This window comes from Artemia franciscana, chromosome 8, assembly GCF_032884065.1.
Source record: "Artemia franciscana chromosome 8, ASM3288406v1, whole genome shotgun sequence".
Lineage (NCBI taxonomy): Eukaryota > Metazoa > Arthropoda > Branchiopoda > Anostraca > Artemiidae > Artemia > Artemia franciscana.
In genome coordinates, this window is record NC_088870.1 from 40308146 (window position 1) to 40325981 (window position 17836).

At 35.9% G+C, this 17836-nt stretch overlaps 1 protein-coding gene across 1 annotated transcript in view; it reads left to right on the plus strand.

The window, feature by feature from the left end:
- Positions 1 to 9201: 9201 nt before the first annotated feature.
- LOC136030424 (angiopoietin-related protein 3-like) overlaps positions 9202 to 17836 on the plus strand; it is a 65529-nt gene continuing 56894 nt past the window's right edge. The window contains exons 1-2 of the mRNA XM_065709393.1: positions 9202 to 9301; positions 14521 to 14749. Of these exons, the coding sequence (XP_065565465.1) occupies positions 14617 to 14749 (133 nt within the window). The 5' untranslated portion in view covers positions 9202 to 9301; positions 14521 to 14616. The remainder of the gene's footprint in view (positions 9302 to 14520; positions 14750 to 17836) is intronic.

Here is a 17836-nt window from a genome sequence, read left to right on the forward strand (position 1 = left end):
ACGCCTGTCCCAGGCTTTGAGGTGTTATATCGTCCTCAGATTGTTTATTATCTGCTTTAAACTATTTTTGGCAAAATGGCTATCTTAAAATTTTTACCGGAGGGGTTTGGGTAAATAGGGCGTGGGTGGGTTAGTGGCCCTCCTGTATCTTTTGACACTAAAAATTGAACTAGAACTTCCAACTTCCTATGAAATGAGTCCCCTCTGAAGTTTATACGAGCACCCCTTCCATAAGAACCATGTATGCCCCCAGGGCATAGCTTACGACGCCTACACCGGGCTCTTGGATTTTTCCGACCTTAAGAATGTTTTTTATCTGATATTTAAATTATTTTTGACATAATCGGTATCTCAAAATTTTTATCGGAATGGTTTGGGGGAAAAAGGGCATAGGGTGGCTAGTTGCCGTCTAATCTCTTTTGACTCTTAAAGTGAACTAGAACTTTCAATGTCCCATCAAATGAGCCCCCTCTGAAGTTTATACAAGCATCCCTTCCGTAAAAACCATATAGACCCCCAGAACATAACTTACAACGCCTGCTTCGAGGCTTGGAGGGGTTGTGTCACTCCGGGAGTTTTTGTTATCTGATGTTTGAACTAATTTTTAACAAAATGGCTATCTCAAAATTTTTATCGGATGGGTTTGGGGAAAAGGGGCATAGGTGGTTGGGGGGCTAGTTGCCCTCCGATATCTTTTGACTCTTAAAACGTGAACTATAACTTTTAATTTCCAATCAAACGAGCTCCCTCTGGAATTGATACGAACACCCCTTCCATAAAAACCATATTTGCCCCCAGGGCATAACTTACAACACCTTCCCCCGGGCTCTGGAGGTTTGTGTCGACTTTGGATTTTTGGTATCTGAACTTTGTTCTATTTTTAACAAAATGGCTGTCTCAAAATTTCTATCAGATGTATTTGGGTAAAAAAAAGGCATGGGGGGCTAGTTGCCCTCCAATCACTTTTGACTATTGAAATGTGTACTATATTCTCCAATCTCCCGTCGCATGAGGCCCCTCCAAAGTTTATACGACCATCTTTTCCATATGAAGTGTGTCTGGGGGAAAAATCAGAGGCAACGCTATGGCATTGCCTAAACTAAAGACCATACGGCTCCAATGTTTTATTATTATTTATTATGTTTCTCCCACAGGCACTTCATATGGAAGGGATGGTCTTATAAACTTCGAAGGGGGCTCAGTAGGTTTTAGACTTTTACAGTTGGAGAAGTAGGCAAAACCCAACCTCTTTTTTGTGGAGATTTTAATTCGTATTTATGTGACATTTCATTGGAAAAAATTGATAATACGGTTGGCCGAAAAGGAAAATCTTTGAAAATTTGTCGTCCTTCATCAATAGAACATTTTCTAACCATCTGAACGTTTCTTTCATTATAGCCCTAGAAAGCAGGACTGAACCACCAGTTTTTCGTACAGCCTACTGTCTGAGATACGGTCAGTCAGTCGGGTACCCAAAACTATCCACAGGCAATTTCCCTGGAAAACATCTAGCAAATCTTTCTCCGGTTTTTGGAGCACTAATGCTTCAGTATTAAGTGGTGACTTAATACTGTCACCACTGTAGCTTCCATGTTCTAATTTTGGTTCGCAGACTTATCTTCCCGTTCTTCCGAATTTTATTCAAATGTGAAAAAAAGAACACCCTGGGCGTCGGCTATTCTATTTTTAACATCTTCACCCAGCGTCTTTACTAATAATGCTACCTAAATAAGTGAAGCTGTCCACTTGATTGCTACTAAACACCACCTTTTCATCTTCTCTTATTCCTAGCCTTAGCGATTTAGTCTTCCTAACATTAATTTTTAAACCTGTTTTTGCACCCTGAACTCGCAAAACCTCTAAAAGCTGATTCATTTTGCCAACAATTTCATCTAGGATGCTTAAAGTCTAGAAGAATTTTACTTCCCCGTTTGATTTCGTGTTCTCTCAGTGCCTTTGCTGTGCTCCTTAAGACAAAGTCCATCAAAATGATCATAGGCAGCTCAATAGCGCTGCCTAAGTAAAGAGCGATGTGGGCACAATGTATTATTTATTTAGTTTTTGCTTCTTTTTTTTACACCATGGCGCTTCGTATCAAAGGCGTTGTCTGAAACTTTGAAAAAGGGCTCATTTGGTTGCAAATGGGAAGGGCTTGTGCCCTTTTTAATAGTCAAAAGTGATCGGAGGGCAACTAATACCCCTTCCACGCCCACCATTTCCCCAAATACATCCAATCAAAATTTTGAGGTAGCTATTTTGCTCAACGTAGTTGAAAGGTCCGGAAATTATGTCTTTGAGGCTGAACCAGAGTCCTTAGGGCAATGGTTGTAACTTATGCCCCGGGGACATTATAAGGTTTAAATGGATAGGGTGATCGTATAAACTTTGGACTCCGGAGGGGGCTCATTGGATTCATAGTCAGAATTTCTACTGCCCCTTTTAAGATTCAGAGTGGTAGAGGGCGAATACCCCCCACCCACACCTCATTATTTCCCAAAATACATCTGATATAAATTTTGAGATGGGCCATTTGTTGTCATAGAAACTTCGAAAAAGGCTCATTCGATTTAAAATTGAAAGGGTTAGTGCCCATTTTAATAGTCAATCAAAAGTCGTTGGAGGGCAACTAAACCCCCTCCCACACCTATCATTTCCCCGAACACATCCAATAAAAAAAATTTGAGATAGCCATTTTGTTCAACGTAGTTGAAAGACCTGGAAATTATGTCTTTGAGGATGACAACTCCCCACAGCCCTCAGGGCAAGGGCTGTAAGTTACACTCTTGGGGCATATAAGGTATATATAGTAAGGGTGATCGTATAAACTTTGGAGGGAGCTCATTGGATCGGTAATCAGAAGTCCTAATGCCCTTTTAAGAGTCAGAGTGATCAGAGGCTGGATAATCCCCCCCCCCAACATCTCGTATTTTCCTGAAAGGCATCTGATAGAAATTTTGAGATGGTCATTTATTGTCTAGAAACTTTAAAAAAGGCTCTTTCGATTGGAAATTGAAAGGGCTATTTTTAATAGTCGAAAGTGATTGGAGGGCAACTAACCCCACGCCCACCATTTTCCCAAATACATCCAATCAAAATTTTGAGATAGCCATTTTTTTCAGCGTAGTTGAAAGGCTGGGAAATTATATCTTTGGGGATGACGACCCCCTCGCACAGCCCTCAGGGCAAGGTTGTAAGTTATGCCCTTGGGACGTATAAGGTACATACAGAAAGGGTGATCGTATAAACTTCAGAGGGGACTCATTGGATTCGTGATCAGAAGTCCTAGTGGCCATTTTAAGATTCAGAGTGATAGGTGGGTGGATACCCCCCATATCTCATATTTTCTCGAAATGCATCTGATTTTGAGATGGCCATTTGTTGTCTTAGAAACATCGAAAAGAGCTCATTCGGTTGGGAATTGAAAGAACCATTGGCCTTTTTCATTGTCGAAAGTGATTGGATGGCAACTAACCCTCCTCCCACGCCCACTATTTCCCCAAGTATATCCAATAAAAATTTTGAGATAGCCATCTTGTTCAACATTCTTGAAATTTCTGGAAATTGTGTCTTTGAGGATGACAACCCCCACAGGCCCTCAGGGCGAGGGTTGTAAGTTATGCACTGGGAGCGTATAAGGTATATATAGAAAGTGTGATCGTATAACCTTTGGAGGGGGCACATTGAATTGGTAATCAGAAGTTCTAGGGCTCTTTTTAATTTAACTGCTGGCCTTTTCAATGCGAATTCTCTATATCCCTGTCTTGGGCCCCCTGAATTTTCGGGAGTTTAAGGTTGACATACAGTTTGATTTTCTATAACTCACATTTTCTTGGTTATATTTACCATATATAGAGTTTTTCAACGGTTTTTTTTTTCATTTTTTTTATTTCAACTGGTTATTTTTTTGTATTTTAACAACTGGTCTTTTTAAGGGGAAGTATCCATATCCCCATCTTGGCGCCCTTGTTCTTCAGGGATTTGGGATTGATTTTACCTTGTTTAAATTTTCATGGTTATATTTTAACGTATATCAACTTTTTAAACCATTTCTCTTTTTCCTTTTCATTAAACTTCAACTGGTTATTATCTGTATTTTAACATTCCTTCTTTTCAATGCGAAATCTCTATATTCCTATCTTGGTTCTCCTAATTCTTCATGGGTTTGGACCCGACACACATTCCGATTTTCCTTAATTCACACTTTCTTGGTTATATATTACCATATATCAACTTTTTTAATATTTCCTTTACCCTTTTATTAAATTTTAACCGTTTTTTTCTGAATTTGAAAATCAGATCTTTTTGAAGGGAAGTCACTATATCGGCATTTTGTACCCCCCCCCCCCAACCTTCAAGAGTTTGGGGTCGACATACTGTTCGATTTTCCTTAATTCACATTTTTACTGATTATACTTTACCGTATATCTTTTTAACTTTTTAACGTTTTTCTTTTTCATTGTAATTAGTCTTTTTTAAGGGGGAGTCCCTGTGTCCCCCTGCTGAGGTCTGGGCTCTACTGGGATGTGGGTCTGACATACTGTTTGTTTTTCTTTAATTCATACAGTTTACCTGTATTTAATTACAAATCAGCTTTTTAATGTTTTCTATTCTATTTTATGAAATTTTAACCGATTATTTTCTGCATTTTAACATTCGGTATATTTTAAGGGGAAGTCTCAATGTCTTCCTCTTGAAGCCTGGGCTCTCCTGGGATTTGGGGTCGGCATACTGTTTGATTTTTCTTTAATTCACACAAATTAAATTCTTGGCACTAAGGTCTGAATTTTGTCCCAATTGTTTACTAACGATTCATGAAACACAAGGATCGTTTAATTAGAACAGTAGGAAGCTTTCTAAAAGTACTTAAAAATAAAATTTGAAGAGCGAGGTGTTGATGGGGGCAATCCCCCTCATATGCGTAATGATTTCGTTCTAAGTTTTAATGTTGCGCTCCTTACTTTCAGTTGTGAAAACTGTTTTTTTTTATTTAATTCCTGATCGTTTTTTAAATAATACCAAGAGATTCTAGTGCCCCTCGTTTTAGTGCCCCTTTGAAGTGACCAAAAAGATTAAAAAAGTGACCACTTGGCCCAATCCCACGCCCTATTTTCCCCAAAATACTCTGATAAAAATTTTGAGATAGCCAAGATATTTTTTGGCTGGTGGGGAGGGGGGTTATGTGGGATGATATTTCCATAGATAATTTTTTTGTAGGAGAAGGGAATTTTCCATGGAGGGGAGCCGGATTCCCTGGCATTATTTAAAAACGATCAGAAACAAATTTTCAACTGAACTTAAGGAGCAACATTAAAACTTAATTGAACACAAATTATTACATATATGAGGGGGATTGCCCCCTCCTTAATACCTGACTCTTTGCGCTAAAGTTTGACTTTTCGTTCCAAATATTTAAAAATGACTACTGAAACACAAGGGTTGATTAATTAGAATAATAAGATTTTTTTTAAAGTTCAAAAAAACTGTAGCAAAATGAGCGAGGCATCGAGGATGGGGCAATCCCCCCCTTATTTACTAGGTAATTTATGTTCGTTTTAAGTTGTAGTGTTGCTCCTAACTTTCAATTGAGAAAACTTGTTTTCTTTTATTTAATTACACGTAAAAAGTAAGTTTTTTTTTTTCAAATCAAAGTATGGAACAACATTGAAACTTAAAATGACCTCAAATTGTTCCGTATTAAGGGGCTTCTCCTTCCTCAACCCCCTTTTTACGTAAAAACTTGATTTTTTTTCCATTATATTTTGATAAGGAATGCTGTAAAACAAGGGCAATTGGAATGGAACAAAAACCATTTTTCAAAATGCTTCAAGAATTGAACATTTTAATGATGCTTATCAAACAGTTCGTGGTAACGAACTGTAATAAGAAGCGACCCGGCTCAATAGTAACCGAAACTCTAAAAAATGGAATGTTGATACCAATAGTTAAAGCAATAGAATCGCATTTTAATGCTGATTTTAAATATATGAGTTTCATTGAGATCGTGTATACCCATCAAAAGTTACGAGCCTGAGAAAATTTGCCACATTTCAGAAAATAGGAGGAAACAACCCCTAAAAGTCATACAATCTTAACGAAAATCACACCATCAGATTCAGCGTATCAGAAAACCTTATTGTAGAGGTTTAAAGCTCCTATCTACAAAAATGTGGAATTTCGCATTAGAAGACAGATCACGGATGCGTGTTTATTTGTTTGTTTGTTTATTTTTTTTATTCTCCCAGGGGTGATCGTATCGACTGAGTGATCCTAGAATGTCGCGAGAGGGCTCATTCTAACGGAAATTAAACGTTCTAGTGCCCTTTTTAAGTGACAGAAAAAATTGGAGGGCACCTAGGCCCCCTCCCACGCTCATTTTCCCAAAAGTCACCGGATCAAAATTCTGAGATAGCCATTTTATCCACCATAGTCGAAAACCTAATAACTATGTCTTTAGGGACGACTTACTCCCCCGCAGTCACCGTGGGAGGGGCTGCAAGTTACAAACTTTAACTTGTGTTTACATATAGTAATGGTTACTGGGAAGTGTACAGACGTTTTCAGGGGGATTTTTTGGTTTAGGGGAGGGGGGAGAGTTGAGGTGGGAGGGGGGGGGGGTTACGTGGGAAGATATTTCCATGGAGGAACTTCTCATGGGGGAGGAAAATTTCAATGAAGGGGGCGCAGGATTTTCTAGCATTATTTGAAAAAAAAAACAATGAAAAAGTAAATATGAAAAGTTTTTTCAACTGAAAGTAAGGAGCAGCATTAAAACTTAAAACGAACAAAAATTATTACGCATATGAGGGGTTTACCTCCTCGTTATACCTCAATCTTTACGCTAAAGTATTTTTAGTAATTTCAACTATTTATTCCACGGCCTTTGGGATTCAGAGGTCATTCTTAAGGAATTGGGACAAAATTTAAGCTGTAGTGTAAAGAGCGAGGTATTGACGAGGGTAGAACCCCCTCATATACGCAATAAAAACATACGAATATAGAAATTCGTTACATAATTTAATTCGTAAGTTACGTATATTTTTTACCAATGAAAATGTTTGTAAAAAATTAAAAGTTCTAGTTGCCTTCTTAAGTAGTCGAAAAATTGGAGGGCAACTAGGCCTTCTCTCTCGCTCCTTTTTTTTCAAAATCTTTCGATTAATTCAAAAACGTCCAGAAATTAAATAAAAAAGACAAGTTTTTTTAAATGAAAGTAAGGAGCAACATTAAAACTTAAAACAAACATAAATTGCTCCGTATATGAAAGGGGTCTTTCCTCCTCAATGCCCCGCTCTTTACGCTAAAGTTTCTTACTGATTTAAAAAGTAGAGTTAAGAGAAAGAGTCAAACTTTTTTATTTAATTTTTTATTTAATTTGCTTTAAAGGATAGTATTTTCAGTTCAAATGTTTCAAAGGGTAATCGGCAAATAAGAAAAGAAAGTTGCAATCGCCCATTTACCACATTTGCTGTACTCATAAATGTTTTCAGTAAAGCATTATGCAACTTTGATGGTCAAATTAGAGGTGGAAGCATCCCCTCCGTGGTGTAGCAAGTGACGCTCCGGGATACACACCAGGCTGCAAAGCGTGGGTAGCCTCATACCCTCTTGAAACCTTAGAGGAGAGGTTTCATGTCCCTGTATGCACACAATTTTTTTTAGAAGGACGGTCACAGATGCACCGTTATTGTTCCAGAGCCCTAGTTTATAAGAGCGGGAGGATGACAGCGCTCGAAGATCGTGTACATCTGGTGGTGCATGCCGTACATGGTGGAAGTGGGCCATATTGTATGGTGAAAATTCGGTATGGTGAAAGTGTGCTCTCTGTGGCGTAGCAAGTGGTGATCTAGGATATACAACATACGGCAGAGGATGGTTAACCATGTACACTCTCGACACCCTAGTGAAGAGATTTAAAGTTCCTATTTTCTTTCAATTTGTCGTCGTTTTTTTTAGAAAAATAGTCACTGATACATATTTATTTAGCTAGAGCCCTTGAACATGAGAGTGAGGGGAATACTACTGTCAATGGTCGTGCACATAGTTAGCACGCGCCATGCATGGTGGAAGTTGGCCACGTATGGCACGAAGAAATTTGGCGTGGTGTAAATGTTCCTCTGTGGCCTAGCTAGTGGTGCATCAGGACACACACCAGGAGGCAAAGAGAGGATAAGCTTGTACACTCTAGATTAGAGGCTTCATGCCTATATATATGCTTACAATTTTTTTTTTAGAAACAAGGTCACAGATGCATCTTTATTGTTCTACTTCCCTAGATCATAAGAGCAAGGGGATGAACACTTTCAAAGATCATGTATGTTGGGTGATAGAGCCATGGATGGTGAAAGTATGCTATACAGGGTAAGAAGAGGTATGGTATGGTAGAAGCTTAGGGGAACAAACACTCAGAAATCACGTACACCAGGTGTGGCGTCCCAAGCTTCGCTGAAAAGGGCCAAGCGTGGTGGGAAGCTGTACCAAGTGAGGCAGAAGCTGTGCCAAGTGTAGCGGAACTGTGCGGCACACTTGGTATTCTGAGATATACACCAGATGGTGGAAAGCTGGTGCCTCCTTGGTTGAAGAGTGTCCTGCGTTGTGTAGCAAGTGATGCTCTAAGATGCACATTATGCCGCGAAGATTGGGTATCCTCTCGTTCAAGAGTTAACTTAGTGATGTAAACTGTTTGAAAATAAAAGCTTATGGATGCTAGAATAACAAAATACCGACACGTTAATTTTGCAGAAAGTAGCCATGTTCTCTTTTCAGTAATAACTGGCCTAATTAGGCTATGGTACTATTCAAAAATCAATTCTTTAAGTCAAAGCTAAAAAACTAACTATTTAAAAAACCCATTCTAGCTAGAAAACTATTCGAAGTAGGCTTCCAAATAGTTTTCCATCTTCCTGGCAAAGTTATATTTTAAGTTTTGCCACTTTTTAATAACGATAGCTATATTTATAATGATGATTTATCATGAAGATGAAAGCTTAATTGAAGAAAACATCTGTCTTTCAGCCTCAGCATCTTAGAAAGCAACAAGATTGTCTTAAAATGAATCATAAATGATTTCTACTTGACTTTTCTTTTCTTTCTTTTTTCGTTTTGATCCCTAGTTGACAGGTTTTCTGGACCTTCATAAAATCTTAATTAATGGGGTGCTGTAGTTTGTTCGCCAAGGTTAAATATTTTACTCCGCCAGAAAGATGACATTCTGGATTCGTATTGCTCTAGTTAGAATAGAATTCCGACGCGGAAACATGCACTTGACATGGCCGCTCGGATGTCTATAGCTATTTTCTTATCAGTGAGTCTTTGTTTTATTTATTTTATGTGTTTTAGGCTAATTGCAGTGATGAATGTAGCCGAAAAATAGTGCTGAAACATGGACACTCAAGAGGTTAAGGATAATTATAGGAACAAATCTCATTATGGATTTGCCAAAATAGACTATGATCATTGTTGTTCGAATCCGTTCGATATTTTGTATCATTAAAAAAAACAAGATTTTTCAACTGAAATTAAGGAGCAACATTAAAAATTAAAACTAACAGAAATTATTACCTATATGAGGGGGGTGGTTCTTCCACAATTTCTCGCTTTTTACGCCAAAGTTTTTTAGTATTTTTAAAATAGCTTTTTATTGTTCTAATTAAACGAGCTTAGTGTTCAGCAGTTGTTTTTAAAGATTTGGGACAGAATTCAAACTTTAGCGTAAAGAACGAGATGTTGAGGAGGAGAAACCCCCATCATATACTGTTTGTTTATACCCCCCTAAAGCAAACAGAACAATTTCTGTTTGTTTTATATTTTAATACTGGTCCTTACTTTCAGTTGAAAATACTTGTTTTTAATTTAATTTCTGATAGTTTTTTAAATAATGCCAGAAAATGTGACTACACCTTCATGGAAAAATCCCTCCTCCCCAAGGATTCATGCATTAGACAATTCAATATTAGTGAAAATTTACCCTGTTACCCTGGACAATTACTCTTAACATCTACACGCATAAAATTGAGTCGGCAAAAAGAAAGTAAGACACAAGAAGAATTTCGTATAGGAATTCTGGTAATTTTTTAAAAATTTACCCCTAGAAACTTCCCTCCCAATGGAAAAAATTATCCCTGTGGAAAATCCAAGCAGAAAATTCCCCCTTACCCACCAGCAAATTGTATGAATATAGGTACTTCAAGCAAAAAAAAGCAAGCAAACTTTCGCATGCAAACCGATTAGGGTTCGCGTAGCGCAGGTGCCGATCTCCTGATTCTCAGCCCTCGGTACTTCCCAATAACAAATACCATACGTAAACTATGAGCAAATTTTGTAACTGAAAGGCCTTTCCTAATGGGCTGTGGGGGTCATGATGTCTCCCATAGCGTAGTTATTTCGGTTTTTCAACTATGCTGAACAAAGTGGCTATCTAAAAATTTTGATCGGACGATTTTGAGAAAAAGGGGCGTGGGAGGAGGCTTGGTTGTCATCCAGTTTTTTGTACATTTAAGAAAGGCACTAGAAATTTTAATTTCCGTTCAAATGAGCTCTTTCCCAATATTCTAGGAGCACTGGATTGATACGATCACCCCCGAGGAAAAAAAAAAAAAAAAAAAATCACGCATCCGTTATCTTTTTTCAGGCAAAAATATAAAATTCCACATTATTGTAGATAGGAGCTTGAAACATTTACAGTAGGGTTCTCTGATACACTGTATCTAATAGTGTGATTTTCATTAAGATTTTGTGACTTTTAGGGGGTGTTTCCCCATTTTTCAAAAATCAGGGATCAAAGAAATCAAATTTTCTCAGGCTCGCAACCTTTGATGAGTAGAATTAAACTTAATCAAACTTGTATATTTGAAATCAAACAGTTCGTGGTAACGAACTGTAGTAACGAGCGACCCAGCTCAATAGTAAACGAAACTCTACAAAACGGAATTTTGATGCTAAAATACACATCAAAAGAGTCGGATTTTCATGCTGATTTTAAATATGTAAGTTTCATCAAAATTAATCTTTGTCATCAAAAGTTACAAGCGTGAGAAAATTTGCCTTATTTTGGAAAATAGGGGGAAGCAACCCCTAAAAGTCATAGAATCTTAACGAAAATCACACCATCGCATTCGGCGTATCAGAGAACCCTATAGCAAAAATTTCAAGCTCCTATCTACAAAAATGTGGAATTTTGAAATTTTTTGCCAGAAGACAAATCACGGGTGCGTGTTTATTTGTTTTTTTTTTTTCTTTCTTTTCCCCAGGGGTCATCGTATCGACCAAGTGGTCCTAGAATGTCGTAAGAGGGCTAATTCTAACGGAAATGAAAAGTTCTAGTCCCCTTTTTAAGTGACCAAAAAATTGGAGGTCCCCCTCCCACGCTCATTTTTTCTCCAAAGTCAACGGATCAAAATTTTGAGATAGACATTTTGTTCCGCATAGTCAAAAACCACAATAACTATGTCTTTGGGAATGACCTACTCCCCCAAAGTCCCTGGGGGAGGGGCTGCATTTTACAAACTTCGACCAGTGTTTACATATAATAATGGTTATTGGGAAGTGTACAGACCTTTTCAGGGTTATTTTTTTGGTTTTGGGGGTGGGGTTGAGGGAGGGGGCTATGTGGGAGGATCTTTCCTTGGAGAAATATGTCGCAGGGGAATAGAAATTCAATAAAAAGGGCGCAGGATTTTCTAAAATTACTATAAAAAAACAATGAAAAAATAAACAAGGAAAATTTTTTTCAATTGAAAGTAAGGAGTAGCATTGAAACTTAAAACGAACAGAAATTATTACGCATATGAGGGGTTCTAAAAACACTTTACATAAAGAGCGAGGTATTTAGGAGGAGATAAATACCTCGCTCTTTATGCTATAGTGTTTTTAGTAATTTCAACTATTTACTCTACGGCCTTTCTGATTCAGGGGTCATTCTTAAAGAATTGGGACAAAAACTACGATTTAGTGTAAAGAGCGAGGTATTAACGGGGGTACAAACCGCCTCATATACATAATAAAAATTTAAGAATATAAAAGTTTGAATAAAAGAATAAAAACATTCGCTAAAAATTAAAATTTATAGTTGCCTTTTTATGTAACCATAAAATTGCAGGGCAACTAAGCCTCCTACCCCACCCCTTATTTTTCAAAATCTGATCAAAACTAAAGGAAAGCCATTTAGCCAAAAAAGGAATTGATATGCAAATTTCATTTTAATAATTTATGTGTGGAGAGCCAAAATCAAACATGCATTAATTCCAAAACGTCCAGAAATTACATAAAAAACTAGTTTTTTTAACTGAAAGTAAGGAGTGACATTGAAACTTAAAACGAACAGAAATTACTCCGTATATGAAATGAGTTGTCCCCTCCACAATCCCTCGCTCTTTGCCACAATTCTACTATTTAAAACAATTAAAAACTTTAGCGTAAAGAGCGAAGGATTGCGGAGGGGACAACCCATTTCATATACGGAGTAATTTCTGTTCGTTTTAAGTTTTGATGTCGCTCCTTACTTTCAGTTAAAAAACTAGTTTTTTTATGTAATTCACTGGTTAGAATCTTTCCCCGATGTTTTGTTTCTTGTGCTACAATCTTAAGTATACTTTTATATGTTATTTTTTCCTTTTAATCCTTTTTCTACTATTCAAGTGTGACGGATTGCCTATCAAAATTAAATTTCGTGACAAATAATGATATTTTGATTTGAAATTTGTTTCATCATTATTATTAGAATCGAATGCTAGTTAACCAAAAGCGCTTGTTGAAACTTTCCCTTACTTTTTGTGCTGCAACTCGAAGGATATTTTGTGTTTTGCTAGTTTTTTTTTTGCACTTCATTATTAAGGTAGACCGCTAGGATCGCCGTTTCAGATTAAATTTGGTAAAAATATTAATGTTTTGATTTGAATTTTTTATTATTATTAATGTAACCAAATGTAAAGTCAGCGGAACCTTGTTACAATTTCCCACTGATGTGTGATCTTTTTTGCTGCAACTTGTGCTTGGACATTTGTGGATATTTTGTGGGTGTAAACGTTTTTTTTTTCTTTTTCTTTGAAGGGTTGATTTTATTATTCAGGTAGGATGTGACAACTACCTTAAATCATCACCCTGATGCAACGCCTCTTGCGCTGCAACTTTAAGGGCTGCAAGTGTTTTTTTTAGGATTGCGCTTTATCATTAAGGTAGGCTGCTAGGATTGCCTTTTAAAATTAAATTTGGTAAAAATAATAATGTTTTGATTTGAATTCTTTATTATTATTGTTATAACCAAATGTAAAGTAAGCGAAAACTTCTTAGAATTCCCCCTGATATTTTGTGTGCGTAAATGATTTTTTTTCGTTTTGTTTAAAGGGTTGTTTTTGATTGTTCAAGTAGGATGTTATTATTACCTTAAATCATCACCCTGATGCATGGCCTATTGCGCTGCAGCTTTAAGAATATTTTTCTTTTCAGAGGCAATTTACATTGTTCAAATAGGATGCAGTGGAAATCGCATCCTTATCTTTCAGTATCCCATTTCTGACGAATATGTGAAATTTATCGTTATTATTAACAAATGTAAAGTTGGCGACAACACTTGTTAAAGCTATCCTTCTGATGTATGACCTCTTGTGCTTTTTCTTTAAGGATTTTTTTCTGTTATTGAGATACGATGCGGCGGATTGCCTTATAAATTTAAAATTGGTATCAAATAATAACATTTTGATCTGAAACATTCTCGTTACAATCTCTCTCTTATAAATAACCTCTTGTGCTACAATTTTAAGGTTTTTTTTATTTTTTATTTTAAAAATCTTTCTTTGTTATTCAAGTAGTATATTTCAAAATCAAATTTAATAAAAAATATCTTAAATTTATTATTACTATCAACAAATGTAGAGTTTCAAAAGTGCCTTTTAATGCTATCCTCCTGTTGTATGGCCTCTTGTGCTGCAACTTTAAGGATTTTTTTTTCTTTTAAGGATTTTTTTTATTAATTCATTATGCGGTGGATTAGGCTACCTTATAATAACATTTTGTTCGGAAATGTTCTTATTATAATCTCTCTCCGATGAAGGGCCTCTTTTGCTACAATCTCAAGGATTTTTTTTATGTTTTTTTCTTTTAAAAATTGTTCTTTATTATTCAATCATTATGCGATGGATTATCTCTCAAAATTAAATTTACTGACAAAAATGTGAAATTTATTATTATAACTAACAAACGTAGAGTTACAAAAATACTGTTTATCGCTATCCTCCTTATGTATGGCCTCTTGTGCTGCAATTTTAACGATATCTTCTTGATATTTATTTTTCTTTTAATGATTGTTCTTAATTATTCAGATGGGATACGATGGATTACCTAATTAAAACCAATTTTGGTGGAAAAAATCAATATTTTTATCCACAATATGTGTTATTATTATTATTGTTATTCTTACAAAGTTCAAAGTAAGCAAACACATTTGTTACAATTCCTCCCTGAAATATGGCAATTTCTGTTGCAACTTTCAGCATGTTCCTTTTGTTTTTATGGACTTTTTTTTTACAGGTAAGATGCGATGAATTGCCTTTCAAAATTATACTAGGTGACAAATAAAAATATTTTGATCTGAAATTCTTGTATAACTAATATAAAGTGTTCAAAATGGTGACTTATTGGATTGTCATTTTTCTTATTGGATTGACTATTGTTAGTAGCCAAAACAGAGTGTTGGATCCTTTGTCAGCCATGAAGGATGATATTTCCAGGATTAAAGTCACAATGGAAAGTGTTGAAGGTATGTTGGATAGTTGATCAGATTTTATAATGACATTTACTATGGTATGTTAAAAAATCAAAATTACAGATGAGAATCAAATGGCTCTGGCCCCAAATCTTTGAAGAAAGGTGGAAAAGGAGAGGTCTTTTTTCAGTCCCTGGGTGGAAGAATATACATTTACTTGGATATACTAAATTGGTTCGCAAATAAATAAAATTACTCAATGTCCAATTGTTAGCATAAATCCTTACTGCCGCCCTCCCTCAGCCACTTGTATGGAAGATGTGGTCGTAGAAACTTGAGAAAGGGCTCATTTTAGCGGAATTTTATAGCTCTAGACCCTTTTTTAAGATTAGAGAGTTATTGCAGTAAAATCGATCCCCTCTTGTGCCCATTTTGCTACTCAGTCCCCATAACCCCCCAAGATATCTCATCAAAACTTTAGTCGAGCCATTTTGTTCTGAATATTTGAAAGGTCCGACAAGTATGCCTTCTGAGATGTCATGATCCCGAAAACCCCCGGAGGCTATGGCCATAAATTATGCAAATGACAATTTGTTTACTGACACATTTTATAGGATTATAACTACAGTGTCCAGATGTCTAGTGATCAAAACCTTCAGGAATCATTCTCTGAGTCAAAAGTATCATACAGTTTGTTTTTGGAGGAGGTGTAGGTGGCCAGGAAATGGTAAAAAAACGCAAAAAGGTGCAAATGACGCTCCGGCCTATTGAAGGTTTAGGTGGTAATAACTCTAATCCTCTACCAACCCTTCCTGTGAGATTTGAAAAGTTGAGGAATATAAACTTATTGTTTGTACAATTTCAGAGGAATTGAATAAGGATTGTTTTCGGTACCCATTTGACTGGGTAAAAAGTTAAGCTTTGAATAGATTGGGATGGGAGAAGAGCGTGTACAACTGTGTTGGCTAAAGGTGGCTTTTGGTGGCAATAAGTTGTTAATAGTAGTAGTAGTAGTTCCGCTTATTCGTTGATATTTTGCTGGTAGTCCTAGACCGTTGGTAATATAAATATCAATCTCTAGAGAAACTTACTAAATCGTTTGTTTTTGTTAGTTTTTATGGTATTCTGGTTATCATGGCTAGTTTGTTTTAGCTACCCTCAATTTTTAGCTTATTATTTTAACATGGTGCCTCAAGCAATATTGTTTATACGACTTCCTATTAACAATAGGCCTGCATCTTTGCTTGTAATAAAATAATAAAAAAAACAAGTTTTTTTAGCTGAAAGTAAGGAGCGACATTAAAACTTAAAACGAACAGAAATTACTTCGTATATGAAAGGGGCTGCATCCTCATCAACGCCCCGCTCTTTACGCTAAAGTTTGACTCTTTCTCTCAACTCTGCTTTTCAAAACAGTAAAAAACTTTAGCGTAAAGAGCTGGGCGTTGATGAGGAAGCTGTCCCTTTCATATACGAAGTAATTTCTGTTCGTTTTAAGTTTTAACGTCGCTCCTTACTTTCAGCCAAAAAAACTTGTTTTTTTTATTTAATTTCTGAACGTTTTTGAATCCCCCTATTTTCTAAAATAAGGCAAATGCGATTCTTTTGATGTAGCTATTGGTATCAAAATACTATTTTTTAGAATTTTGGTTACTATTGAGCTGGGTCGCTCCTTACTACAGTTCGTTACCACGAACTGTTTGATATTCCAAAGCATTTTGAATTTTCACGTACAAAATTTGACTTGCAATAATATTCCTTTTATATTTATAAAATTTTCAAAATTGTTACTTTCTTTATTATTTCCTCTACCTTTTTGTTTTAAACCATGTGGTATTACTATCTCTGAAGCTTGGAGGCTAAATTTTTCGATACTATAGGTTGATCGGCTTAGTTTTTTTTAGTCCGTAACAACTTGGCTCTCCTTGGGGTGAAACTGTTGTTTTGTGCCACAAAATGGCAGAAAACATCACTTTACTGTGGCGCAGTCTTTTTAAATTCCTAAAAAGGATACTAGGTTTATTAATTTCTCTTCGAATGAATACTTTTCTGATATCCTAGGACCATTAGTTCGATGCAATCACCCTTGAAAAAAAAACAACAAATAAACATGCATCCGTGATCTTTCTTCGTGAAAGAAAAATGCAAAATTCCACATTGTAAGAGCTTAAAACTTCTGCAATAATATTCACTGACAAGTTGAATTTGACGGGGGAATTTTCAAAATATACTTGGTAGAGAGTAAGTATTCACTTAAATTAAATTGACATTAATAGTTTTATTTTCCGAGGTGCCGAGTCCTGTTAAGTCCTTAAGCCCTCCTCTACAAAATTACTAAATCTTACTTTTTCTAAGTTTTAATTTTGTCCCCAATGCTTTAAGAACGACCACTCAAGCACAAGGGCAATTGGAATCGAATCAATAGTATTTTCACAATTTTTCAAGAATAAAAGAGTTTATTGAGGTGTATTTGCATTAAACAATAGAAATTTCTGTTGAAAGGTTTTAAAAAACTATCAGTTTCACTTTTGCTACACATACAGGCTTTCGGAATAGCACTATAAACCTTTAGCTTAAAGGGCAGGGGGTTGAGAATGAGACAGCCCCTCAAATATGGAATAATATCTGTTAGTTTTTAGTTTTTAATTTTTCAAGAATAAAAGAGTTTATTGAGGTGCATTTGCATTAAACAATAGAAATTTCTGTTGAAAGGTTTTAAAAAACTATCAGCTTGACTTTTGTTACACTTATTTTGACTTTTTTATTTCATTTTGAAAATTTTGATTTTTTTTTTTATTTTGACTTTTGACTTTCGGAATAGCACTATAAACCTTTAGCTTAAAGGGCAGGAGGTTGAGAATGAGACAACCCCTCAAATATGGAACAATATCTGTTAGTTTTTAGTTTTAATAGCGCTATTTGCTTTAATTCGAAAAATAATATTTTTTAATTTAATAATATAAAGGTTGTTTTATTTCATTAGCTTTATCAAAAGCTTGGGCTATATATTTGCACATAAGGGGGGGAGGTGGAGTGCATTGAACACTCTCCTGATTTCGCTGGATAATTGGTTTGATGCGGTCACCCCTGGAAAAAACAAAAAAAAAAACAAATAAACATGCACCCGTGATATTTCTTCTT